Genomic DNA, 25,219 nt, shown 5'->3' with positions numbered 1-25,219 from the left:
CTTCCTTTTGGTGGTCCATAAATAAATCCCCTCCGCCCCCCTAATTATATTAGTTCTGATTTTGTAGGATTCAGGTTATGGTCCAATTACAGCTTTGAATTAAACACAAGATCCGGCTAAAGACCTAACAAACTCAGTTAAATATTCAAGAATATGAATTACACTAAGGTCTGCACGGAATTTTTGTTTTAATGGCATGCTCTGACTGCCTACTCAACTCTAGTCTATGAAAGCAACCTGGTACGGTACATTTTTTAAAATGAGTTTTTTCCCGAAAGTAGAGTACAGGGTTGTTTCACTGACCTAAGTGTCGGTACAGATCAGAAGCAATTTTACCAAAATTGCACTGATTCGTCTTTTTGCATTTCAAGACTTGGTCGAAAAGTTGATCAGTGCTTAGATCAGAAATTGGTAACAGATGAAGGATCTGGGCAATTTGTTGAATTGAAACAAACCTGATTGTATACTAGGATTTATTTTCCAATCAATGGTCATGCAAAAGTCATGGTGTGAAAAGTACAAGGCTTGCAACCATTATTAAATATATAATTCAGGTTTTATTGAGTAGTCTATCCCGTTACACACGTCTGTTTTATACATCACAAGTTGGTGGCATGTATCAGTTTGCACATTTAAGGTGTCATTCCGACAAATTGAACCCAGGGTCTTTTTCGGCATGAAACCATAAAATAAGCCCCCAGACACTTTTTTTCCATTGATAATCGGGTATAGAGCTTGCCCAAAGTTCCCCCGAGCAAGGCAACAGCCCAAATGACTTCCATGTTATTGGCTAGGGGCACTGCCAACGCTTCCAAATCTTCATTTCTTTAACCACTAATATTGCTCAAAATGGCACCAAACCTTCACAGTAGCACACATTAAACGAAGCTTCAACAACTTAGCTTATAAGACTTGGAAAACACTCTTTAATATACTCCGGTATGCTATTTAAGTTGTTGATGCTTTGTTTTATGTGCAGGGACCCTAATCATGCTACTGCAGAGATTTAGTTCTATTTTGAGCAAGATTAGTGGTTAAAAGCGTTCGCTGTGCCCCTAGCCAATAACATGGAAGCCATTTGGGAGGTCAAATTGCTCCGGGCAACTTTGGGCAAGCTCTATACTCGACTTATTTTATGGGTTTTCATGCCGAAAAAGACTCAGGGCTCAACTTTCGCTGGATTTCACTTTAAGGCAAACCAAACCTAACCCTACTAATATTAGTATCATTGACATTTTTACATAAAGAACTTATCTGTAGCTTGGTTATTTTAGTGTATAACATTGATATAATCATCGCTTTAAAACTACTGGAACTAATCTGCCGAGAAGTTCCAGTAACTGAAACCCCCCCACCCCAATACAGTCAACTCATTTAAAAATACTCTGAATCATTTAAAAGTTCTTTCTCGGGATCCGGCGAGTCCTTGAGCAAGGCAGGGTTTTTCCTGTAAATGTAGGCGTTGGAGTCGTCGTCGCCGTCCAGCTGGACAAGCTCAGCCAGCGAGGTCACGCAGGGGTCGTGGTCCAGCACCAGGGGAGGCAGCCGGCAGGAGTTGCGGTGGATGCGGCTGGAGCGACGCACGGGGGTGAGGAACTTGAGGTCCTTGATGCCCAGCCTCTTCCTGGAGCCGGCGCACGCGCTGCGGACCTCGCCCTGCAGGCCCTTCTTCACACTGAAGCACAGACAAAAAAAGGTGTCAATAATATATGAATTATATGCATTGCACACACACATGATGGCTTCCACATTCAAGGTTTGTTTCGATTTTGTAAAAAGGATGAAACACTGAACTCCGCTTTCTGTCTACGTTTATGGAAATTTCATAAGTAATGTAATTCACTCCCATCTCCACCACGCGGTCACCCACAATATGTTTGCAACCATTCAAAATTGAGGAAGACGGGTGTGTCACGGTCCTAGATAATGAACTTCTCAGGACCTCTGAACTCACCTTTGCAGGTAGGGGGTGGTTTTAACGTTGTACTTCACAGACGACGCATCCTCCATCATCGGTGTCGCCTCAGTCTTCTTCATTTCACTCTCCTCTTCATCAATTTCATATTCCTTGCAGTCATCTTCCTCCTCTGAATCACTTTCTGTCTCTTCTTCCTCCTTAACCTCCACCTCCGTTTCTTCATCCTCCTTCACCTCCTTGCAATCAGCGACATTCTCAGACAGTTCCTTTTTGTCTTGGTTTGCCATGCCGTCAGCCATTTCACAATCGTCAGACTGATCCTTCTGTTGAAGTTCTAAAAAGGAATACACAGGTTAGATAAACTATAAAGTGTGACCCATTTTATCCTTAACAATGTAAATAAATAGTTATAATATTCCAGGGAGGTCTGGAGAGTATGAGTCGTACATGCTGCACATTCTCACAAATGCCTGATTTAACCCGAGACACTTACCATCTTCATCTGTTGCCAGGGCTGACAGGGCCTCGCACAGGTTCACCACAATCTGCGTTGAGCACAACAGAAAGGGCAGAGTCAGGGACAGCTCTCAAATGAGGAAGAAAAAACTAAAATTACAAATAACTATTATTTATTAGAAAATAGCAGTTCAAACTATCCCCTTACGTCATTCACTCCAGCTTCCGGGTAAACGGGTAGATCCAAATCAGAGTTATCCAGCAGGTCCAGGGTGGCGTTCATGGTGAGGGGCGACGATGCATCTATGGCTGGGTCTTCACCCCTCGCGGCCTCTCCAGGCTGGCTAGCACTGGGAACAGGAACCACAGCCGTAGTAGTGGGGACCTGGCTGGGCTCAGGCTCGACACGACTCGTTTTGGCTGGCAGTGTTTTGGCTGTTAATGTTGCAGACATTACTGGTCTCTTCGGAACCTTGCCCTTGGACGCAAGCCAGTCGGCCAATTTTGCCCTTGGGGGGGGGGGGGGGGGGGGGGTGAAATGGAAAATGCATGTTATTGCGAATGCCATATGTATAACCCAAATAATGAAATTTTAATATTTTAAGTAACTATTAACCTTCTTTCTGCGGCAGACTCCATGGGCACCCTATACTGACTGAGGCTGCTAGAAACCGAAGGCTGGTAGACTTTCTTGTCTCTTACATTCCTATTCTCCGTTTCTTTGGTCATCACACTGGTCTTAGCAGAGATGGGGGGCGCTGGCCTTGTGCTACGGTGGGGAGGGGGAGCAGTGCGCAATGCAGTTGTGGGCCGGCTAGTGACCGGCCGCTTGGGGACTGGCAATGGCCTGTCCGACACAGACTTAGATCTTGTAGATTTGGGCTTGTGGTCAGCTCGGCATGGCAAGTCTGCGACAGACATGGTCAACCTCTTCGATAAGTGGTCAACCCTTCGGCTTTCTACTTTTGCGGTTGAAGGCCTGGCAGTAGGTTTCTTATCCCCCTCATTAGCTACAACACTTGTCTTCCAAATAGATCCAATTTTGGACTGGATCACTTTGCCCTTATACAGTCCCGGGGCTGGTTTGGTGTGGGGCTGAGGTGGCTTGGCAGACTCAATGATTTTCTTCTGTTTGACTGCCTGTTCTGTGAGAAAAGCCTTACTGAGAGTCTGTCTTTTATTGGCGTTTCCGGCGGGCATTGCTTTGGCATTTTTCTGCACGGTATTGATGACAGTTTTTATTAACTGCATGTCACCCTGCGTGGAATCACCATCTTGGTTCGGTTGCGTTTCAATCCTTTTGAAGGGTCGAGGGGCCACCGGATCCGTTCTTGTTTTGGAAGGCTTGGGCTCATGCGCTGGTTCCGCATTTTCCTTATTTCCCTAATGCAAAAACGAGACATTTTCATAGATCCATTTTCCTTTTTTAGGGCCATTGAGATCGAAACAAATATTAAATTAGCACGTTTCTTACTTTTTTGGTTGGATTTCGTCGTGAAACATCCATGTTGTTTGTAGTCAAAAAGCTATAGTGAAAATACGAAATAACGGTTACTATTAACTTTTTCAAAACACAACATTAATCCCATGTAAATGCAGTAACTGTTAAGAGTAACAATACAAAGATCATAAATAGTCGAATATTAATCAACGTTCGTTAAAACGTTAGCCTAGCCACGTTCTCGTTCATGACTGGTATTTGGGTGTTGGCATGCAGTAGACTAGTCACGAACTGAACTGCCAATACACTGAAGTAAACGTGCGTTAGAAAATATAAACTCACTATTTGTACGATCAATATCAGACATGCAAAACAAAACCTATGGTTAACTTACCCTTCTACTGCCTCTGACCTTTCTGGAACACACAGTACGACTGTCCGTAGGAAAATAACAACGCGTCTTTTTGACTTTGGCGGTTATGCGTTGGCATTGGTCAATGTGTTATCGCGAGAATGGACATCCAACCAATTCAAACTGTGTTTCAGGCAGGCGGAGGCGGTCCTTAGAGGTCTCCTTTTTGAATGTTTGAAACTAAATAGAATTCCTATGTTACTGGTCTACAGCAACACAAAACGCCCAAAGCGTAATTATGTTCACATGGTGAAGGAAAAAAAGATGGGAGATGTTAAGAAACATTTTCAAACATGTTGAAACATGTCCTTACTGGGGCTAAACGGCATTATTTTATTAATAATAATGTAATCTTATAATTCACATTATTTGTATTATTTCATTTTCACTTAAAATTATACGGTTGAGATTAATAATTTATTATTCATTAATATTTACATTTTTGGGTAACATTTAAATAAACAATGTAACGTCCTTGTGTTGAAGATAATTGTTCCTACCCACCTTTTGTTTTAGGTGGAACAGGTAAGTGGGCAAATAAGTTGAAGAGTGACCGATGCAGGTGTACTATGTGTTTGTTATTATAATTAAAGAAGATATAAACGCAGAGAACAACTGTATTTACTTATTTATTGTAACTCGAATGTTCCCAAGATCAAGAAGTAACCGGAGGATACCACACCAAAAATAAGGGTTACAATAATATCAACATTAAGAACAGAGCCAATATGTAATTTAAAGCAGGCCAGCCAATAACATAACTGATAACCAGGGCTTTGTAGACCTAAATACAAATGAAATAACCAACTATTTACGTCTAAAGATTTTAATAAGCAAAATATTCATCACATGCCTGTAATGTGATGAATAAGTGTAGTGAGAACTGTATGGATTACTGCAGGGGAATTAGCCATTTCTAATGGCTATTTCTAGTTAAAGAAATGTACACATTTACAAATTATGTACAAATATACAAATTATTCATAATTTGTATATTGCCGAAGATTTATTGAATCATGGTTTACATATAGGGCTTGTAAATCCCAGGATACATTTTGCTGTATTTTATATGCATTTCAATTTACACACATTATCTATTAAAATTGTGGCTGTGATATAAAATATATTAAGATAGTGGTATAATAAATGTTTTTTAGTTATATAAAAAAAGGTAAGAGGATCGCATAATGTTTTGAAAGAAAGCGGAAATCCATTCATTCGTCCATTCATTTCTAAGCATTATGGGTAAATAAGATTCGCGCGTCATTCACTGCGCGCACCCTAGTTTCCGTAGCACGCCTGCTGTGTTTGGATCGAGTTATGGGATTGAGATTCCGCGTCCGCTATTAAATTGCTTTTCTTGAATCGTAACAGGGGATCATGCAGTATTTCTGCGTTGCTCCTAACTGTGCGACCAAGAAATCGAACCAGCATCCCCTCTTCAGATTTCCAAAGGACGCTGAAAGGTAAAGATAGCAAAATAGCGCGTGGATTTACGTTGTAAGATAGAATTGGCTAACACAAACACAAATCTTTTTATGTAAATACAAAATAATGATCCCTTTGCTTTTTTTTCTGCTTAGATGCAAACAGTGGGTTGACAAATGCAATCACGAGGACCTCAACGACAAATCGCCAGAACAGTTGTACAGATACTACAGACTTTGTGTCAAACACTTCGATCCTTCCTCTTATGATAGTAACGCTACTGTAAGTAACACGAACATGCTGCATTACACTTGAATATGCGTGTATAGTCATTCTATTCCACATACCCTATACCCTATGTGGAAGAACTATTATTTGCAAAAGGATGCCGTTCGAGATCCCTAACCTAATCTCTGATCACTAACGTCTAGCAATCATGCAGAGATGAGAAGCATGATCCTTTGATTGATAGATGATAAGCAGTCATCTTAATGTCCTTGTCAAAACCTTTACTGCCTAGCGCTTTAACCTTTTGTATGTAGTGTTATCCTTTTTTTTTTTTCCTATTTCAGGAGTATCTCAGTACAGTACTGAAGGACGATGCCATACCATCTATTTTTGATGTGCCAAGCCAACCTAATTCTACACAGCTGAAGCGCAATAAAGCAATGGTAAATATATCGGACTGCCATTGTTTTAAGTAAGCGTCTTAACTGTACATAAATATTCATTTGAATCTAACGTTTGACCTCTTTTTTCTCTCATTGTATAGGCTGAAATTGCTGAAAGGGACATACAAATGAGGAAAAGTGGGTATTATTCAATCTTTATTCTCTACGTTTTATGTTATTTTGCCTTGATGCAATGAATTAATCACTTATTAAACTCTTGAATATCTCAGTGTTAGTGTGATAATGGAAACTACATCAACAAGGTATGCATCATGAGTTTGTTTGTGTGGATTTCCTCTGCAGAAGTCAAAAAGTCCCAAACGGAGACAACCACAGATCCTCCGGAGCCCTCTGAGGAGGAGGGGTACAAAGAGTACCTCAAAGCTTTGTTTGAATTACTCGTTCTGTTGGGGGAGCAAAACATTCCTGTCGGAGGATCTCTCGATACCAAAAAGGAGAGCATGACTTCGAGCAACTTTGTAGAGTTGCTTGACTACCGCATGAATGCCGGAGAGGAAGCCTTGAAGAAGAGGTGGGCAGAGGATAAAGACGGCAATCTTCCTACTAGATTGACTGAGCTGATCGACGTGTGTGAGAAATGCGTTCGAAGTGAGCTTCTGGAAGAAGTTGGGCAAAATGGCTTCTTCTCATTAATCACGGACGAGGTGGTGGTTATTTCAGACGAGTGGCACTTGCCCGTCTTCCTGCGTTATGTGGACAAAAAAAACAGCCAGCAGGAAATCTTTTTGGGTTTTCTGAATTTTGAGGATGAGGGAGACAGCGTGGCAGGAAAACTGCTCTCCGAGCTGACTGAAAAATGGGGTGTGAAAATGGAACAATGCAGAGCTCAGTCCCATTCCTGTTCCGCTACTCATTTTAGCCAAGTTAAAGATGTTGTTGCTAAGCTAAAGGAGCAGTACCCAAAGGCAGTCATCACACCAAGATCAACCTGCCCCTTAAACATCTCACTGGCCAACACTTTGGGTTTGACAGGAGTTCAGCTTGTCATGTCTACCTTCAAGAAAATTCATTCATTTTTCACCGATTCAACAGCTCTGCAATTAGAGTTGGAGAACGCCATTGCTATTTTCTATCCGTACAAGGAAGAGAAAGCCAATGAACTCAAAGAGCTCTGTCACACTGCTTGGACCACAAGCGGTGAGGCATTTGAGGTGGCAGTCGACATCATAGAGTCTCTCCTACTCTGTGTGGACAGCGTGCATGACAACGAAGACATGCGATGGAACGATCAGGTGATCCAGGATGCTCTGGAGATCTCCAAAGCGCTAGCTGACTTTGAGTTCATCATGAGCTTGGTGGTGCTGAAAAGCACCCTCTCGCTCACGCGCGCCTTCGGTGCCAACCTGCAGGGGTCGGCGGAGGAAGCTCATTTCGCGGCCGACAACTTCGAGTCGGTGCTGCAGTCGGTCCTCGAGGTGGCCGCCAACATCGACGTGTACCACGAGTTCTGGTATGACGAAGCGGTCAACCTGGCCAACGCCATGGAGGTCCCCATCAGGGCGCCGCGCTGCTTCACAAAGAGGCAGGGTTTAGCGCCCGGCGTGACCGTCCTGCCCGACCACTACTACAAGGAACACGTCTCGGCCCCCGTGTTGAGGCACGTCGTGGACGAGCTGAAGGAGCTCTTCGGCGACGAGCACCTGAAGGCGCTGGGCAGCCAGTCGCTCATCCCCGGCCTTCGGAGCAAGAAGGCCGGGGAGGAAACCGAAGAGGGGAACCTGCAGATGTACAAGGACGACATCCCGAACGCTGGAACCCTCTCGGCCGAGCTGCACTGCTGGTGGGTCAAGTGGAAGGGCCCGAGGGGCAAGGGCGAGGCCCTCCCAGAGAGTCTCGGGGAGACGCTGGGCCTGGCCGACTTGAAGTTCTTCCCGAACGTGCTGGCCGTGCTGAGGTTGCTCGGGATACTGCCCACACTCCCTCTCGAGGAAGACTGTGGTCTGGCCTACAGGCGCTACCGGAGATACATCAAGAACACACCGGACCACTGCAGGTCCAAAAGCCTTGCTCTCCTAAATGTCAACATTGACGTTAATCATGACTTGGACGCCATGGTCCAGGCTTACATGAAGGCGTACCCGGAAAAGGAGAAGGAGAAGGAGAAGAACAAAGAACCAGAGAAGAGCACGGAACCAGAGACTGAGAAGCTTTAGGCCGGATTCTCTGGTGTTGCTCAACATTGATACTGGATTCTGTTCTAATAGTGCAAAAGTATATTGAAGCTGGCTTTTTAATCTGTACATTTTTTTTTTTTTACTCGAGGTCATACATAATGAGGGAAGTTTTGTTTTTTTCCTACTGACCAGTTGCTATTCCTTCAAACTCTTTTGTAGGCCAACCCATCCCTTATACAAATACCCCACCAGAAGGTCACCAAACTTGAACATCATGCAAATAACCATTAGAAATTAACGTTTGGGGAAAAAAAATACAACTAATTGTTCAGAAGATCTACGATTAATATGCAGTAGTGCTTTTATACAAGGTATCAGAATAATTGTTCCCCGAGATCCTTTATATAGCAGTGACTCTTTATTTGAAAAGTAGTGTGTACAGCTGTGATGTTTGACATGTTTGTTAAGATGTCGAGTTCAATAATAAAAAAAATCTGATCATTGTTATGATTGAGTTACCACAGTGAGTGAAGCAGAAAAAAATAATCTTCTCGTACACATTCAACAATATATTTTACTGTTGAGATCAAGACTATCTTTGACTGTTTAGATCAAGACCATACTTTCCCATGGAAAGTATGGTAAAACAACCGCACACCGATCTGGACCCCACAGGGTGGAACAAACGGGCTATGGTTTAGTGATTTAATTTAGTTAAATTTAGTAGATGTATTGTTTTTCTTAGCTGATGCTATGCAAGCGTCAGCATGTATCTGGTTCCTCCACAGCCAACGTATAATATGTTGAATCTGCTGCATCAATATGATTACAACGGTCCTCTGAGGTTCATTCATTGATAGATTCAGTGTTATTCAATTTCCGGCAACACTAGTGATCAGGCTTTCTTTGTTCAGTGATGGCCTGCTAATTGTCTTGGACTGGGGAAACCCCTGTAACTTGACATTTAATAGAAAGTTGCCAGACCGATCTAATCTCAAACGTTTCCTGAGAGGCATAACATGTTATTTATTTTATAACCGTTTTCATTTGCCACCCCAAACCTTTTACCAGCCACTCGACACACCCCATCCAAATGTTGCTTTCTTCGGTCTTGGTAAACCCAATACCTAATAATTAACGCATCTCGAGTTCTTACACCAACTTTATAGTTCCAACATATGCAGAAACGGTGCAACGGAAATATCCTTGCACCTATGCATTATCCTGGATAAAAGGTTGGTGTTTGGAAATGGCTCTAAAATGAACGGTTTAATTACGGTTAAATAAACCTAAATATAAGAATACAAGCATCCCCTCATGTGGACGGATTCACGACTCGGCACAGCACACCAATCACAGCAGTGAATCCGTTGGAGGAAGACACAAGGTACAAAGCCGAAGAACGCGACTCCATTCCGCGCTCTAGTGGTGAAATAATGTATTGTACATCTTAGTTCCTGGTTTATGTGTAGGTACATGCTCTCGGCACACCGCGCACCATCAACTTTTTAAAAGAATGGAATAAGTCCATTCTCTATTCCGCGTAGATACGTCCCGTGAGCGTTGCAATAAACTCGACGTGTTGGTCGCAAATACCGCACCAGGCATGACTTTGTAGGCTACTCTGCAGGCTTTTCTCCAGAGTAGGCTTGTCAGCTTGCAACCGCCAGCGAGCTAACTTGCTAGCCATATACATGCAGTCCAAGATGACTGACTGCTGTGCTGCGACGAACTGTGGGTCTGACCAGGGGAAAACGGATTCAGATGTAACCCTTTTCAGTTTTCCTTCGGACCCTGACCGGTAAGTTCTTTCCTATTTAATTTGGATGCGATTTAAAAAATAAAATCCTGGAGAGTGAGTACTCTAGCCATCCACCATTAGCCGGAACATGATGTTAGCTAATAGAAACACCAACTCCATTGAAAATGGCGCAGACTAGTGTTGAAAGAAAAGTCCCACATAAAATGGGTTCTATTTTTTTTTTTTACTTTATGATCTAAACTCATTTATATGACCTGCTATCAATGCCCTCTTGGCCGATCAGTCTAACCATGACATATAAACAGCCCGTAAACTTCAGTTATGTAAATAGCCGTTTGAGAGAGAGAGTGTGTGCAGGGGTGGTTGTGTTAGGTTAGGTCAGCTAGCAAAGATCATTTCTCAATAACTCTATAATGTCCTTTTCAATGATAGATTTGCAAGCAGGATTAAATCGGACTGACAACGGCTATCACATCTCAGTAAATTGCAGATCATAATAATTTGAATGGGGATACACTATTACTACTATACTATATTAATCCAAGCATACGGCTATCCACGGCCACAATACTGAGTGTAGGATGTACTAAAAGTCACTATCTGCAATCTGGCGCCTCCACAAGCTGCGCTGTTCAAATCAGCTTGCTTTTATTTTGAGACCACATATATCCAACCTATATTCTTATACATGGACGAAAAGAAAAATAAGATAGAAAAATCAACAAGCATACTATTTATCATTTAGAACTGGCACTGGCGTTGATGGCCATTGAGTTAGGAATAATTATTAACTATTTTAAATCATACAAATTTGGCTACCCTTATTAGTTGATGATACCATCATCAACGTCATATATATTCGTAATGTATTATTGTAGACCCCCTTTTGGTACCTCTATACATTTATATTTTCACTGTATAAAATCAATTATTAAATCAATGCATAGGGAGAGAAATTCTTCAAATCTACCAATTGAGTGAAATTGTTTAAAGGCCTACCAATTTGTAAGAATAAGCTTACTGTAGCTAGTTTACCATTATGCCAAAATAACAACCCTATAATTGGAGACCCGTACTACATTTTTATATATTCTCCTCTTTGCAGCTGTAAACAATGGCTGGACAACTGCCATCGTCCAGACTTGGCATCAAAAGGTCCTGAAGAGTTGCATAAACTCTACAAACTTTGTGCCAAACACTTTGAGCCCTCCTTAATTTCCCATGAGGTAAGAGCCCGAATTGATCATTTTGGTAATTGGTTGGTATTTTTTATTTATACATCTAATGTAATGCTAATGCAACACTACAATGCAAGCACACAATCAATAATTCCATGTTATTTCTTATCAGGCCAACTGATGAATCCCCATTAGATAGTTGGTTTAATTGATTAACCTAAATAAATTTGTTTTGTAAATAATTCTAAGTTAATTACTTACTTAATTGGATGCCAAAGGGTAAACTATACTATAAAGACTTTTATACTAAAAAGACTTTTAATGTCACAATGTGTAAGATTGAGCCCCTCCCAGTTGGCATATATCCTTCAGAATTCGAAAGACTCAATAACGGCATTCTGTCCACTATAGCTATCTGTGCAGCTGTGTGACACGATGTAGCGTTGCTTAGCTTTCGGGATGGCATGTGTCGGAGGGGTTTTGGGAGTGTCGTTGTTTATAAGTACGATTCTTATAAGCAAAGGGGGTAAAGGGCTGGCAAGCATTTTTTAATTGATAGAATATATCAGGTAAAGAATGTGATTTTTGTTGACAATTAATTAAATCACCATCGATCATTATTTACTACAGATATGTCCAGATTATTTTAAGCAACAGCCAGTGGAAATAGACATCGCAACTTTAAAGTGGTGATCTCGAAGATCTCAGTTTCGTTGTCTTTGGTGGCACCTATGATGAAAATAAATGGTACGCCGCTACACACTCAAGGGAGTTTAAGAGCAGGGCTGTTGCCCTAGCTCCTCCAAGCCCTCTCTGGACCACCACTGCTGGGTGATGGAAATTGCAGCTTGTGATTTGAATGCATGCCCAGAATGACGCCACTAGCACTCAGTTTGAAACATTCGTACTGCTACAAATTAAAGGGCTTTCATCAGTGGGCCATAGGCTCAATCACCATTGTGATACCTCATTTTGCAAAAGATAGTAACTGATATCTAGTTACATCTAAATCTTAACTAGCCAATACTTTAAATTAGCATTTATTGTGTTGATGCAATATGTCACATTTCATCTAAAATTTTGTGGAAATTACCTTAATATATCTGTAGTCCATGCTGATCCATGGTGATTTAAATAATATAAACACATCCTATAACGGGATTTATTTACAATTATCTTACTATCAACACTCTCAAAATCCCTCCAAGTCAATCTGCCGACACAAGCTATGTTAGTTAGCTAACAGTTGCAGTAGAGTGTAACTGAAAACAGTGATTCAGGTTTCTGAATCCTTAAAGCCTCCCGCCTACTTACTGTGGGCACTCAATATTTCACATTTCATCTATAATACCTTTCCTCTAACATTAGTATTGCTGGTTCCATTGATATCTGACAGTGACTTTGATGATTGTATTGTATTTTTTAATCATGCTTTCTCTGTGAAGTTACTTCTCTAGTATATGTATTTTGTCATGTTGTTTGTACCAATCTCTTGTGTTTTCTATTTTAGGGGACTTCCGATTTTGTGTTGAAGGAAGATGCAGTTCCGACAGTGTTTGAAGACACAGAACCATCAACCATTCCAACAACCACCGATAGAAAACGAGCTGGTGATCCTGTAAGTGTTTCATAGAACTTCAGTAGGATTTTTATATTTTAGTAATATTGTACAATAAATGCATGTCAACAAACCTAATCTCCTCTTATCATGACCTTAGCTTGAGGAGGAACCTGCTTCTGTCAAGAAATCAAAAGGTAGACCGACCACCTTACCTAAAGCCTCAATGTATACAAGCAGAAATATTACATCAAAATATGATTGGACATGACAATTTGTAATTAGTTATGCTTAAAAAATGTTCTATCGATATGTATTTTTGTAATATAATTTTTTCAACGTTATTTTTGTTTGTCAGAAAATACCGAATCCCATGAGGTCCATGAAGAGTCTGAGGTATCCGGACAAAACAGCACAACGTGTGTATCCCTACCACGAGATGATCCGATGCAAGAGGACACGGCGGGCTCCAAAGCCCGAGAGTCTCTCAAAGTCTATTTTAAGGAAGTCCTTGCTCTAACCGGGTTCAGCATCAATGGCACGAATATAGATGAACCGATGATGCAGCTGGGAGAATCCCGGGGCAGGCCGGAACTCAATCCGATCTGTGTGGAGAAAATCGACCAGAAAGAGATCCTCCAGTTCAGCGAGGACCTCATGCGTGACGAGATCCAGAACAGCCTGCAAATGGCGCGCTTCTTCTCCATCCTGCTGCAGGACGCCACCAACATGGAGGGCAAGGAGCAGATCCCGGTGTTTGTACGCTCCGTCACGGTCGAGGGCTTCCCCCAGAAGCACCTCATCGGCTTCCTCCCCTGCGAGTTGGACACGGAGAACCTGTTTTACACTCTTCTCACGGAGCTGCGGAACAAGTGGGGCCTGAGGATGGAGCATTGCCGCGGGCTCTCCTACCTGGTGACCGGCGGCATGTGCCAGAAGATCAGGGACCTCACCTGCAGGATCCTCCAGGAGTTCCCACAGGTGGTGCTCTCTCCCAGCGACCCCTACGTCTTCAACATCTGGATCATCCGCTGCATGCCGGTCCCCTTCATCCAGAGTGTCGCGGACGCCGTCGAGGAGGTGGCCGGGCTCATCAGGAGAACGCCGGAGCTCAGCCAGAGGCTCGAGGGCAAGATCCAGATGACGTACGGGCACGTGAAGGGCCGGGTGGACGGCATCAAGGAGGCCTGCCGGGGGAACTGGGAGTACCGCACGGACGCCTTCCAGACCATGCTGGACATCCTGGAGCCGTTCCTCAATGTCATCAACGAAGTGATCTCCAAGGTGGACGAGGACACCGCCGAGCAACTGGCCAAGCTCCGGCCCACGCTGAAGAACTTCAACTTCATCGTCACCCTGGTGGTCCTGAAGAACACCCTTTGTTGCGTGAGCATACTGAACTCGAGTCTCAGGGGCATCATCAGCATCAGCAGCACATTGCAGTACACCATCTCCAACGCCTTAAAGCTGGTCACCAAGTACCAGCAGGAGATCGCCATTTTCCACCGGAAGTGGTTTGGCGACGCGATGGGCCGGGCCAAGAAGCTCGGCGTGGAGGTCACGGTGCCCGAGCCCTCGCTTGCCGCGCTGGCGGCGGACAGCGCGACCGCCACCGACACCCCCCTGGAGGACATGTTCCGCGAGAACCTGAGCCGGCCCATCCTGCAGTATCTGGTGGCGGAGGTCAAGCGGGTGTTCAGCGTGGAGATGGTGCGCATCCTCCGGTGGCTGTCTCTGGTGCCGTCGTACATGGCGGACCACAACTTCAGCATCCGCCGGGACAAGGTGGCGGACGCCAACCTGAACAACCTCGCCCGGCCGGACACCTTCTACGAGGAGCTGGGCTGCTGGGAGCTCAAGTGGAGACACGCCAGCAAGCGTCGGATCCTGCCCACCACCGTGTTTGCCACTCTGAAGATCCAAGACATCGGCTTCTACCCCAACGTGCAGAGTCTGCTGAGGGTCTTGGGCACCGTCCCCTGCGTGAACGCCGAGGCCGACGTCTACGGCCAGTACAACATGGTCCTGGAGAGATGTCAATTCTACCTCAAAGGCACACCGCCGGAGCTGAGACGATGCCATTTGGCATACGTGTTTGTGAACCAAGACGTGCACTTCAACGTGGAGCAGATGGTCGAGACCTATGCGAAAACCCATCCGGAAATCATGCAGTTGTTACAAACGGTAAGTGTGATTCTTCAGATGTCTGCCAGTTGCCTCATGTATTTTGCATGTCTGATCTCTGTTTGTTCCTTGGTCACAGGAAAATGCAGTTAAAGCAAAGCAACCCAAAGGTAAGGAAAGCTAGTTTCACTTTCATTTTTGATACATCTTTTATCAATAATAACACTTTTCTGGAATGTATATAAAAAAAGTATAGTTTTTTTACTTTTGACAGTTTGGTTACTGTACCTTATTAACCAGACGTTTTTTCTTCTTAAATAATAAAAATGGTAAATTTTGAAAAATGTAGATCATTATGGTAATCATTTGTTTTGAATGAATGAAACGACCTGACCCGTATAATAATTTTAGCAGTTGCAAATGATGGAAACCATGTGGAAAAGGACAACGAAGACGAGTCGAAACCGATGACCATAGAAATGGAGGGCGAAAAACTGGTCGAGCTGAAGTGTGCCGAGACCGACCGAGAGGCGCTCAAGTCCGCCCTTCAGGCAGCGGTGACCGCCGCGTACAACAGCCAGAGCCGGCAAAATACCGAAGTCTCCGCCGAACAAGAAAGCGAGGTGTCCAAGTACGTGTCCAAGTCGGAGATGAAGGAGGTCCTGAACGTTTGCGAGAACACGGTCCGGGACGGCATCCTACTGGAGGTGGGGAGCTCCTTCTTCTCCCTGTTCATCGACCGCGTGGTGACGCTCGGGGAGAAGGACTACCTCCCGCTCTTCCTGAGGTTCGTGGACAGCTTTGACGTCATGCGCTTGGAGCTGATGGGGTTCGCCGAGGCCGACCTCGAGTGCGACGCCATGGTCAAGCGCCTGTTGGAGATCCTCACCGTGGAGTGGCGCCTGGATCTGAAGTACTGCCGGGGCCAGGCCTACCTGGGCTCCGGGGACATATCCTACAAGCTGAAGGCCTTTGCGTGCAAGGTCCAAGAGAAGTCCCCGCTGGCGATAAGCACACACAGCTCCTGCTACTCCTTCAACACGTGGTGGTCCAAGACGATCCCGGTGCCGGCCATCACCAAAGCCCTCGAGGTGTTTGAGGAGGTGCTCGTGTTTTTCGGTAGCAGCTCGCTGCTTGAGAAGCAGGTCGACCACGTCATCGCCTACGGCCTCAGGGAAAGCTACGAGAAGGTCCAAGAGTTGCAAGGGAAGTTCTGCTCCCTGTGGCAAGAGAAGCACGACTCTTATGAAGTCTTTGTCCAAATAATGGAGCCTCTGGTTGAGTGTCTGGAGAAGATCAAAAACAACCCGCAGCGATGGAAGGAATCATTGTCCGAACAAGCGGGCTCGCTGCTCCGGAAGATAATGGACTTTGATTTCATCATCGCCATGGTGATCCTGAAAAACACCTCGTCCTTCACCAAGGAGCTCAGCGCGGGCCTGCAGAAGGACCACTTCAGCGCCGCCTCCCAGCTGTGTCAGATCAGCGGCATCCTGGCTACCCTGAGCCGGGTGAAGACCAACATGAAGGTGTTCCACCAGAACTGGTTCGACGAGGCCTGCGCCGTGGCCCAGAGCCTCCGGGTCCAGGTGGAGGAGCCCGAGTGCCCCGGCCAGCCCCGGGACGCGGCCAGGAAGCCCCTGGGCTACTTCAAGGACGCCCTGAGCGTGCCCCTCATGGACAACCTCATGACGGCCGTGAAGGACCACTTCTCCGAGGACCACAAGGAGGCGCTCAACTTCCTGTCGCTGGTGCCCTGCTCGGTCACCGTCAGCTACATGTTCGAGAGCCTGAAGTCGAAGCCACCGCTGTACAGCACGGACCTGCCCGACGCCGACAACTTCTTCACAGAGCTGTGCTGCTGGCGGGTGAAGTGGAAGACCAAGGTGACCCTCACCATCCCCGACACCATCTTCCACACGCTGCGGCTGCCCGTCATGCAGTACTTTGGCAACATCAACACCCTTCTGAGGATCATGTCGGTGCTGCCCAGCACGGCGCTGGAGGACTGCGGCGCCAAGATGCGGCACAAGTTGTTCCAGGAGTTCCTGAAGAACACGGAGCCCAAGGACCGCACCCCGTGTCTGGCCATGCTCCAGGTGGGCACCGACTTCAACCGGGACCTGGACCGCATGGTCACCCAGTGCCTGAAGGTCACCCCTCAGACTCTAGAGGGCATCTGTCTGGTATGTTTTGAATATAATTATATTTTGATTTTGATTTTGATTATTTTTTCATACATTTTCACAAAAGGAGAACATGAATAATGTATCCAACATCTAGTGTTCACAATGGTCAGCTGCCTGTCTACTGCAACAATAGTATTTGGACGTACCGGGACTATTGTCATGGCATAATTACAGTAAATCCATGGAGATAATGTGTGTTTTAATATTGTGTATTACATTATTTATTTTTTTTCTTTGCAGGATAAGGAATCCAAAACGTTAATGAAGAACTCTGAAAATAACATGGAAGGTATTGTACTCGCATCAGATAATAAAACACACAATTGTAAATTTAAATATCATTATACTCAACCAAATGTAATCACAAAGCTTGTTGTAGCTTGTTCTTTATCAGGTAGAAAAGACAAACAATTATTTGCCAAGGTCAGCCTGATTTGGATTGTAAAAGAAAGGACTCGTACAAAGAAATGTACGTGCATGTTGACGCATGCAAAAAGTATAAAACTACAAATATGTACATAAATTCCATGAAGCAATCTTTCCTTTTCACAAAGTGGAGGACAAGAAATAAAATAAACAGAAGACATGACTCTGCAATTTCTGTAGTTGATATTGTATGAGTAACCACTAGCCTAAAATAACACCAGTGGAAAAACCAATGCTGTTGCATCATGCATGCAAGGCCATTCATTATTTCTCTCTTGTTTCTGTCTTTGCACTGTCTTCCTTTGCCGTGTTCAGTTGACCATCTAAAAGATGAGGCCGAGGAGGTTGTGGTCCAGCCACCTGTCGACGCCACGGACGAGCAACCAGCCGAAGAGAACGGCCACACCGGGGACAACCAGCAGAGTCTGGAGACGGTGTTCCGCCTGGCCGCGCAGCTGGCCAAGAAGAACGGCGCCCTGGCCGAGATCACCACAGACGAAACGGAGGGCATCGTCCAGGAGCTGGGCCTGTGTCGCTGGCTCGGTGCCGACGGCCGAGGCAAACTCAACATGGGGGAGACGGAAATAGCCATGCTGTTGACGAAAGGGATCCGCGACGTGATCCGCGACGTGATCCTTCAGGAGATACAGGAGTCCCCCTTCTTCTCCCTCGTCACCGACCGGCCCGTCAGAGTCGCCGACGGCAGCCATTTGCCCGTCTTCGTCCGGTACGTCGGCGGATCGGCCCCGAAAGTGGAGCTTCTCGGCTTCCTGCCTTTCGACGAGTCCTCCGTCGACGACGACGGACAAGCGAAGGCCCTCGCTAAGATTCTGACCGAGGACTGGGGGCTGCCGATGTCCCAGTGCCGCGGACAGGCCTATATGCGGTCGGGCTCCGGCTGCCAGAGTCTGAAGATCATGGCTCTGGATTTCCTGAAGAGCTACCCGCTGTCGGTCGTCACGCCGAGCGAGTCCTGCGGCCTGGCCTACTGGCTGGCCGGATGCGTGCCTTGCCCCCCGGTGACCAGGATGCTGGACGTGGCGGAGGACCTGCTGCGCTTCTTCGACAGGTCCCCGGGCCTGGAGGCGCAGCTGGCGCAGGCGGTCGACGGGCTGCTCAACGCCCCCATGGAGGCGCTGGAGGAGAGCCCCGAGACCTGCTGCTCGCGCTGGAAAAGGCGGGACGACTTCTTCGACGCCCTCGCCGACACGCTGGAGGGCGTCCTCAGCTGCCTCGACGCGGTCAGCGCCGCCGCCTCCGTCGGCACCACGGCGCTCTACGCCCAGGTGCTGGCAACGGCGGTGCGCAGCATGGACTTCATCGTGGCCCTGGTGATCCTCAGGAACGCCTGCGCCCCGCTCCGCAACTGCAGCACCGTCTTCCGCTGCGGCAACCCGGCGGACATCATCGGCGAGGCGGAGAAGATCCCCCAGATCATCGAGGCGCTGAGCAAGATGCTGGAGAACATCGGCGCCGTGCACGGGCCCTGGTTCGAGCACGCCTTCCAGCTGGCCTCCAAGTTGGGGCCCGAGCAGGTGTGCTTCCCCGAGGAGGCCAGCAACTACGAGTCGGTGGAGATCTACTACCGGGAGACCCTGAGCATCCCCGTGCTCAAGTGCCTCATCGAGGAGATGAAGCACAGCTTCTCGGAGAGCCACCTGCAGGCCCTCTCGGTGCTCTCCCTGCTGCCCTCGTGCAACCCCCAGTCCAGCCTCGAGTCCACGGACAAGCCCTTCGGCGCGTACCTGACCGACCTCACGGACCCCGACACGGCGGAGATGGAGATCAACGCCTGGGCCGTGGCCTGGAGGGAGAAGTACCAGGAGGCCGCGCCGCCGGCGTCAATATCGGAGACGCTGCTCCACCCGGAGGCCCTGAGCCACCCCACCGTGACCTCCCTGCTGCGGCTGGTGGCGGTGCTGCCCAGCGTCAGCATCGAGTGCGACCTGATGAGGTCCAGCCTCAACGCCATGAGGGACCTGCTGGAGGCCACCGTGTGCAGGGGCAGCAGGACGGAGCGCGTGATGCTGCTCATGCACCAGCAGACGCTGCGGAGGCTGCCGGAGCTCATCCAGAGGTGCATGGAGATGGATCCCGAGAGCAGGCCGTGTCTGGCCCAGGTAATCTTTTATTTCTTTCTTTTTCTAAAGACTACTGGCTTGGGTTGTATGAAGGTATTGGAGTGTACCAGGGTGTTGAGAAATCCTGAAGGTAGGATTTTCAAAACCAGCAACATCAGAGACGCTCTGCTTTCTATTAAACCGATGCGGAGCTACTGTGTTGATGTAGTGTAGTACACAGCACGGGCCACCAGAGGTCAGGCTATACTCGAAGCTGGGCTGAGAAAGATGGCAGTGGGGGGGATAACTTTCCAGGACTAGGATGCAATGTAAATATGTAAACATTAACCCATATCATACCTTTTAACTTCAGATTACCTCTTCCAAAAACCAACTCCTTTTAATTTCCTCACCTAATTTTGTTCAGCCACACATCTCTGTTCAGCCCACTGATGTCTCTGTAACAGGGTCCTCCATCTATTGATGATTTTATTTATTTATCCAGGCAAACTAGTCTGAGCAGGGTTATTGAAGGTAAGACAGTATTTTAGGCAAGACGATGTCATACATGCTATAATGACTTCCCAGCAGCTTAGCTTTTATGTTTTTGTTTTTCCGTGGGTGGTAAATCCCATTGTATACCCGGGGAAATGTCAGGAAGATATGAAGAAATGTTTTATCACCAAAGCCTTCTATGCACCATACCATTGATCAAACTTATTGACACAATTTTTATATTTAATGCAAATGTATTTGTGCTCAATGCAATGTAGGTCCTGGAAACCTTTCGAGGACTAAAGCTGATCAAAGGCAAGTACATTTAAAAAGCATTCACTACAGAACACAAGAGTATACTCCCTCCTTTTTCTTTGTAAAATAAAAAAGTTGTGCACTGAAAAATACAATATTGGAATCTTAATAATCCTGTAATTTTTGTAATTCTTAACGGAATCATGGATCACAAAGACTTGTCATCATGACTTACTTTTCCTTTCTGAAATCAGGCGCTGCCATCGTTGAATCCATGGAAGAGGAACCGAGCGGCCCCGCAGTAGCGGACCCTCCCGCCGACGCCGTGGCGGCCCCCCAGGAGGGCAACGGCGTGCCGCTGCAGGAGGCCCTCCCGGAGGCCCTCCCGGGCCCCCGCGGGCCCGTGTCCTTCTACGGGCCGCAGCTGCGCGAGGAGATGCTGAAGGAGCTGTGGGACTCGCAGTTCTTCACCATCATCATGGAGCAGGCGGCGGAGGTGGACGGCGAGCTCTACGTGCCGCTCTGCCTCCGCTACCTCAACAAGGAGGACATCCAGTGCGAGGAGACGCTGGCCTTCATCCCCTGCCACGCCGACGCCGGCGCCCTAGCGGACGCCGTGGAGACGGCGCTCTCCGAGAAGTGGGGGCTCAACATGGCGTACTGCCGGGGCCTGGCCCTGCTCAGCGTGGGCCAGGCGGGCGCCCAGATGCGGGCGGTGTGCGCGTCGCTCGCCGCCAAGTACCCGCAGGCGGTGCGCGCCGTCAGCTCGGCCGTGTCGCTCAACGTGTGGCTGGCGCGCTCCTCGCCGGTGCCGGAGGCGGCGGATGCCGCCGCGCTGACGGAGAACCTGCTGACGTGGTTCACGGCGGACGCGCGCCGGCAGAACAGGCTGGAGGACGCCATCCTCGGCGCCTTCCCCCGCGACGAGGCGCGGGGCCACGAGCTGCGGGACAAGCTGGTGAAGAGCTGGGAGCGGAGCCACGACATGCAGGAGCTGACGGCGGAGCTCCTAGAGCCTCTGATGCTCTGCCTGAACGACCTCAAGGACGAGGGCGAGGGCGGCGGCGCTGCCGAGCGGCAGCAGGCCGGCGAGTTCTTCGACGCCGTGCGCCGCTTCGAGTTCCTCTTCGCCACGGTGGTGGGCAAGCACGTGCTGGCCGCCACGGGCAAGCTGAGCGCGTCGCTGCAGGGCAAGCCCCTGGACATGCTGCTCGCCGTGGACACGCTGCCCGACCTCAACGAGGCCCTCGGCAAGCTGCGCTGCGACGTGGACGTCCTCCACAAGGCCTGGTTCCAGGAGGCCGTGGCCCTGGCCGCCCGGCTCCAGGTGCCCACGCTGCACCCCGTGCTGCTGGAGCCCCTGAGCGACTTTTACGCCGAGTCGGTCAGCGGCAGGGCGATCGAGCACTCTGTCGCCGAGGTGGCCGACCTGTTCGCCGAGAAGGTCCTGGACACCCTGCGGGCGCTGGAGATAGTGCCTTACGCCATGTCCCGGGTGGAGACGCCGACCCTCGGCGGCCTTCTGTTCCGCCTGTACAGCGAGGACCTGCCGGACAAAGTGTCTCTGTTTCAGGAGATCAAGTCGTGGAAGGAGAAGTGGCTGGACCCCTTGGCGGGGTACCTGCCCACCACCGTCCTGGACACGCTGAAGACGTCGCAGATCCGCAGCTTCAGCAACATCGAGACGCTGCTCAGACTGCAGGTGGTGCTGCCCTTCTCTCGCAAGGAGAGCTCCTTCAGGGTGGGCAAGAGGAGCCTGCAGGCATTCATGCTGCAGCAGAAGAGGTCGCTGGCCGAGCTGCATCCTCTGTGAAAATGTTGATGGTGTTGAAGCCCCTCCCCCAGCCCCGCCCAACACAAGATCATGTAAACTAGCAAAGCTCTTGAGAGGTTGTTGACAGCGCCACACCTCTGATTCAATGTTCCTTAGCCCCCCCCCCCCCCCCCCCCCCCTCTAACTTTTGAACTTGACCAGATAATTGAGTGGGTACAATATTAATCAAGATACTTTTGAACTCTTTTCTTTTCCTGTGTGCAGAGGGAAGACATTTTTGTAATTTTATTTTTCTCCTGTAGTTTGAACGGTTGTACTGCCCCTTGGGACCAATGTCTTGCCAAAAAAAAAAAGAGTAATGCTCAACGGAGGGTTATCGAAGCTTGTGTGCCTTTATGCAATTCTACCCAACCATCGGCTGCACCCTACAGATGCAGGAAGTGACACAACCCCATTAGGCATTTGTTTTTAGCATTACCAAAAATGACGACTGTAAAGATCACATTATGAAATTGTTACAAAGTCATTTCAAATTGTTAAATTGCACCATTGTTTTTCTTTTTAGGCACACATAGGTTAGATTAGATTAATCATTTAATGTTTTTTTGATTCCCCCTGTCATCATGTCCATATACAGGGGTCTATTTGCTGTAACTGTATCTTTGAAAGAATGTTTCCATGATAGGAAATCCCTCATATATATATTTGTCAAAAAAAGTAATAAAATGCTTCTAAAAGATGTCCTTCTCAGATGATCTTTACGTCCGTTTTTTGGTCTGTACTGTGTTAGACTACGTTACCACAAGGGGGCGCCAGCAGACCTTTATAAGTCTACTCCCAATCAATGCATGCAGTCCCAAAAGTGAGCTTTTTTTATGTATATATATCTCCAAAGAAATAAGGCATATTATATTTATATTTTACAGAGTAAATAAAATAATGTGTAGACTTGACAGACTTCTTCAAACTAGGTATATGATATATATTTGAAATGATTCTTTGTAATATTACTGTGATTTCTTAACCCAGTTTGTCTTGAATATGTGCTCATGGTTAGATTTAATCAGTTGCTGAAGGGTTAAATTGAGGTAAGCGAAAACAGCTTCTTGCACTTAAGTTAGTCATCCTTCAAAAACGAAGTCAATCTTTGTTTAATTACTAGACTTAAGAGCCTAAATTCTGGAACTAACACTATCCATGCAAATGTTCTTAAATAATTCAAAAAAATGTTTGCTCTTGGATTAACTCAAATCATCCTTTCGTAGCCAGAGTTGTTTCAGTCAGAAATGTCCAACATCCTCAACTGGTGATTTAATGTCGTCTTGAGTTCTTCTATTCTTCACCGACTGTTCCGGCCATTGTATAATTATGGTTAACAATTAATCTCCCCAGACAAATGAGCCACGGCACCGGTGTCTCTTAGCTGTCAATCATTTGCCAGTGACAATGGTGGGCCTTTGCACCAGACCGCCAACTCACAGAGAATCATAGTTCATGTTGATAGAAACCCTGAGGTCTGAAGTCAAATATTCCCATTTATTCTCTTGTTTTAAATAGGAGGGGCGGGAAATGCTTTAGGAACGGCTTGGCTATAATAGTCATAACACCCTTACTCGTTTTACTACATCATCAGCCCACCCAAACCTCTTTGAATTTTTTGTTATTATATATTGAATGTTAGGTTATTTATAATAACCTAACATTAAAATAGCATTCTACAATGATGAACTCAAGTTTTCTCTTGGTATGAGTTTCTCAAGGGGATTATGGCAAGTTTAATTTATGAGCGTCCCTCGACCTGCCTATCTGAAAGAGACGAGCGTGGGGGCTCTCTGTAGATGACCCCTCATCCCAGGTCCTAGTGGTCAGGTAGGCCTACCTCGTGTTTGTATTTACCAGCTCTATACATCAAGTTGGCCACTATTAACCTCACCCATAGCGACTTGATATGAGCAGACATGTACTGTATTCCTCCTGCGAGTTGTGACAACAGACAAAGCCTGATCGCGTGTGTCTAGCTCAGTGTGAAACGGGGATCAACACGTCTCTCTCTCCCTCTCTGTGTCTCTCTGTGTCTCTTCAAACGGATCCGTCTCAGCTGCTGTGGACCGCCAACAGCCCATGGTCCCTATGCTGGCAGTATGGGGCCGGTCTGAGAGCCCCACGACAGGGTTTACCGCAGGAACATCCTCCACTTTATAACACCCCTCGTCCCCTTTTAATAAGACAAGTAGGCCTTACTGACTCTCTACGCAGTAGCTGCTGTGCTCTGATCTCACTTTAATGGGGAGGGGGGGGTCATGAAGGTCTTAACGTCTTGATGGATGGAAGGGTGGTTTGGCCGGGGATACATGACACACAGACAGTGCTACGGTGGAGACAATCTGTAAACACATTCATCGTACTTGCACAGAAAACAAGCTTTATTTTCATCAGTGACGCATGTGCTGGAATGCTGCTGGAAGTCCAAGTTTTTTGGGGGGGCTAAGGTTGTGGCTATGGATCCGCCAGCATGGATTTAGCTCCAACATGGGGGACAACAGGAGGTTTTAAGTGGGGTTCGGTTCAATGTTCCCCTTCAAAAGGAACAGAAAAAATGCACTGGCATTTAGGGGAAGATTTCAAAGGCTGCTGTAAACACACCATTTGGTTTGTTTTGGGGTGTTGCTGATTTGACTCTAAACACCATTTTTTTGGTGTTCTGCTCATCTAAACTTTCTACATATAAACCATTATGTTTATTGGACTATAGACAAGATACCATTTTTAGTTTGATAGGGTGTGTTTTTGGTTTGTTCGTTTTTTCACCTTGGCATTCAGGGCATATATTATGTACTCAGAATGTGTGTTTACACAGTAGAGTTTAACCATTAAATTGCAGTTAATCTTTTCCTCATTTTATTTGTTCGTTAGCTTTCAGTACTTTTGCCGACCCAT

The 25,219-nt window shown here is 46.9% G+C and overlaps 3 protein-coding genes across 4 annotated transcripts; 2 read left to right on the top strand and 1 right to left on the bottom strand.

Annotated features, from left to right (window-relative positions):
- Positions 1–537: 537 nt before the first annotated feature.
- Positions 538–4,318, bottom strand: si:ch211-266i6.3 (nucleolar protein dao-5). The gene is made up of 7 exons (XM_030360414.1): positions 4,210–4,318; positions 3,849–3,900; positions 2,991–3,757; positions 2,583–2,883; positions 2,412–2,463; positions 1,955–2,252; positions 538–1,675 (listed from the first exon to the last, which is right to left on the bottom strand). Exons 2-7 carry the CDS (start codon positions 3,879–3,881, stop codon positions 1,375–1,377), a joined length of 1,752 nt encoding a protein of 583 aa, XP_030216274.1. The 5' UTR covers positions 3,882–3,900; positions 4,210–4,318; the 3' UTR covers positions 538–1,374.
- A 1,153-nt stretch (positions 4,319–5,471) lies between these two features.
- thap12a (THAP domain containing 12a) lies at positions 5,472–8,968 on the top strand. Its single transcript, XM_030361959.1, has 5 exons — positions 5,472–5,693; positions 5,811–5,937; positions 6,228–6,326; positions 6,428–6,464; positions 6,630–8,968. Exons 1-5 carry the CDS (start codon positions 5,608–5,610, stop codon positions 8,498–8,500), a joined length of 2,220 nt encoding a protein of 739 aa, XP_030217819.1. The 5' UTR covers positions 5,472–5,607; the 3' UTR covers positions 8,501–8,968.
- Positions 8,969–9,896: 928 nt separating this feature from the next.
- si:dkey-250d21.1 (uncharacterized) lies at positions 9,897–23,032 on the top strand. Of its 2 annotated transcripts, none has more exons than XM_030360933.1 (11): positions 9,897–10,262; positions 11,329–11,449; positions 12,912–13,019; positions 13,120–13,156; positions 13,318–15,143; positions 15,223–15,253; positions 15,498–17,269; positions 17,513–17,561; positions 18,014–19,818; positions 20,532–20,568; positions 20,763–23,032. In XM_030360933.1, the coding sequence occupies exons 1-11, from the start codon at positions 10,156–10,158 to the stop codon at positions 22,319–22,321; spliced, it is 7,452 nt and encodes a 2,483-aa protein (XP_030216793.1). In that variant the 5' UTR covers positions 9,897–10,155; the 3' UTR covers positions 22,322–23,032. The 2 variants fall into 2 exon arrangements, with proteins under 2 accessions (XP_030216793.1, XP_030216792.1); XM_030360932.1 differs by having other exon boundaries at positions 15,495–17,269.
- Positions 23,033–25,219: the final 2,187 nt, after the last annotated feature.

The sequence above is a fragment of the Gadus morhua genome, chromosome 7 (assembly GCF_902167405.1).
Source record: "Gadus morhua chromosome 7, gadMor3.0, whole genome shotgun sequence".
In the NCBI taxonomy this organism is placed as follows: Eukaryota; Metazoa; Chordata; class Actinopteri; order Gadiformes; family Gadidae; genus Gadus; species Gadus morhua.
The sequence above is the reverse complement of the archived record's forward strand: the minus strand, read 5'-3'. Positions and strand labels throughout refer to the sequence as shown.

Bases quoted from the DNA above. Each gene is read 5' to 3' on its own strand.
- si:ch211-266i6.3 (XM_030360414.1), bottom strand. From the start codon at position 3,881: ATGGATGTTTCACGACGAAATCCAACCAAAAAA. The intron at 2,464-2,582 runs GTAAGGGGATAG...TGCTCAACGCAG, and splicing joins CGGAAGCTGGAGTGAATGAC to ATTGTGGTGAACCTGTGCGA. The intron at 2,253-2,411 runs GTAAGTGTCTCG...ATTCCTTTTTAG, and splicing joins CCTGGCAACAGATGAAGATG to AACTTCAACAGAAGGATCAG.
- thap12a (XM_030361959.1), top strand. From the start codon at position 5,608: ATGCAGTATTTCTGCGTTGCTCCTAACTGTGCGACCAAGAAATCGAAC. The intron at 6,327-6,427 runs GTAAATATATCG...CTCATTGTATAG, and splicing joins TGAAGCGCAATAAAGCAATG to GCTGAAATTGCTGAAAGGGA. The intron at 6,465-6,629 runs GTGGGTATTATT...TTTCCTCTGCAG, and splicing joins GGACATACAAATGAGGAAAA to AAGTCAAAAAGTCCCAAACG.
- si:dkey-250d21.1 (XM_030360932.1), top strand. From the start codon at position 10,156: ATGCAGTCCAAGATGACTGACTGCTGTGCTGCGACGAACTGTGGGTCT. The intron at 13,020-13,119 runs GTAAGTGTTTCA...TCATGACCTTAG, and splicing joins GAAAACGAGCTGGTGATCCT to CTTGAGGAGGAACCTGCTTC. The intron at 19,819-20,531 runs GTAATCTTTTAT...AATGCAATGTAG, and splicing joins GCAGGCCGTGTCTGGCCCAG to GTCCTGGAAACCTTTCGAGG.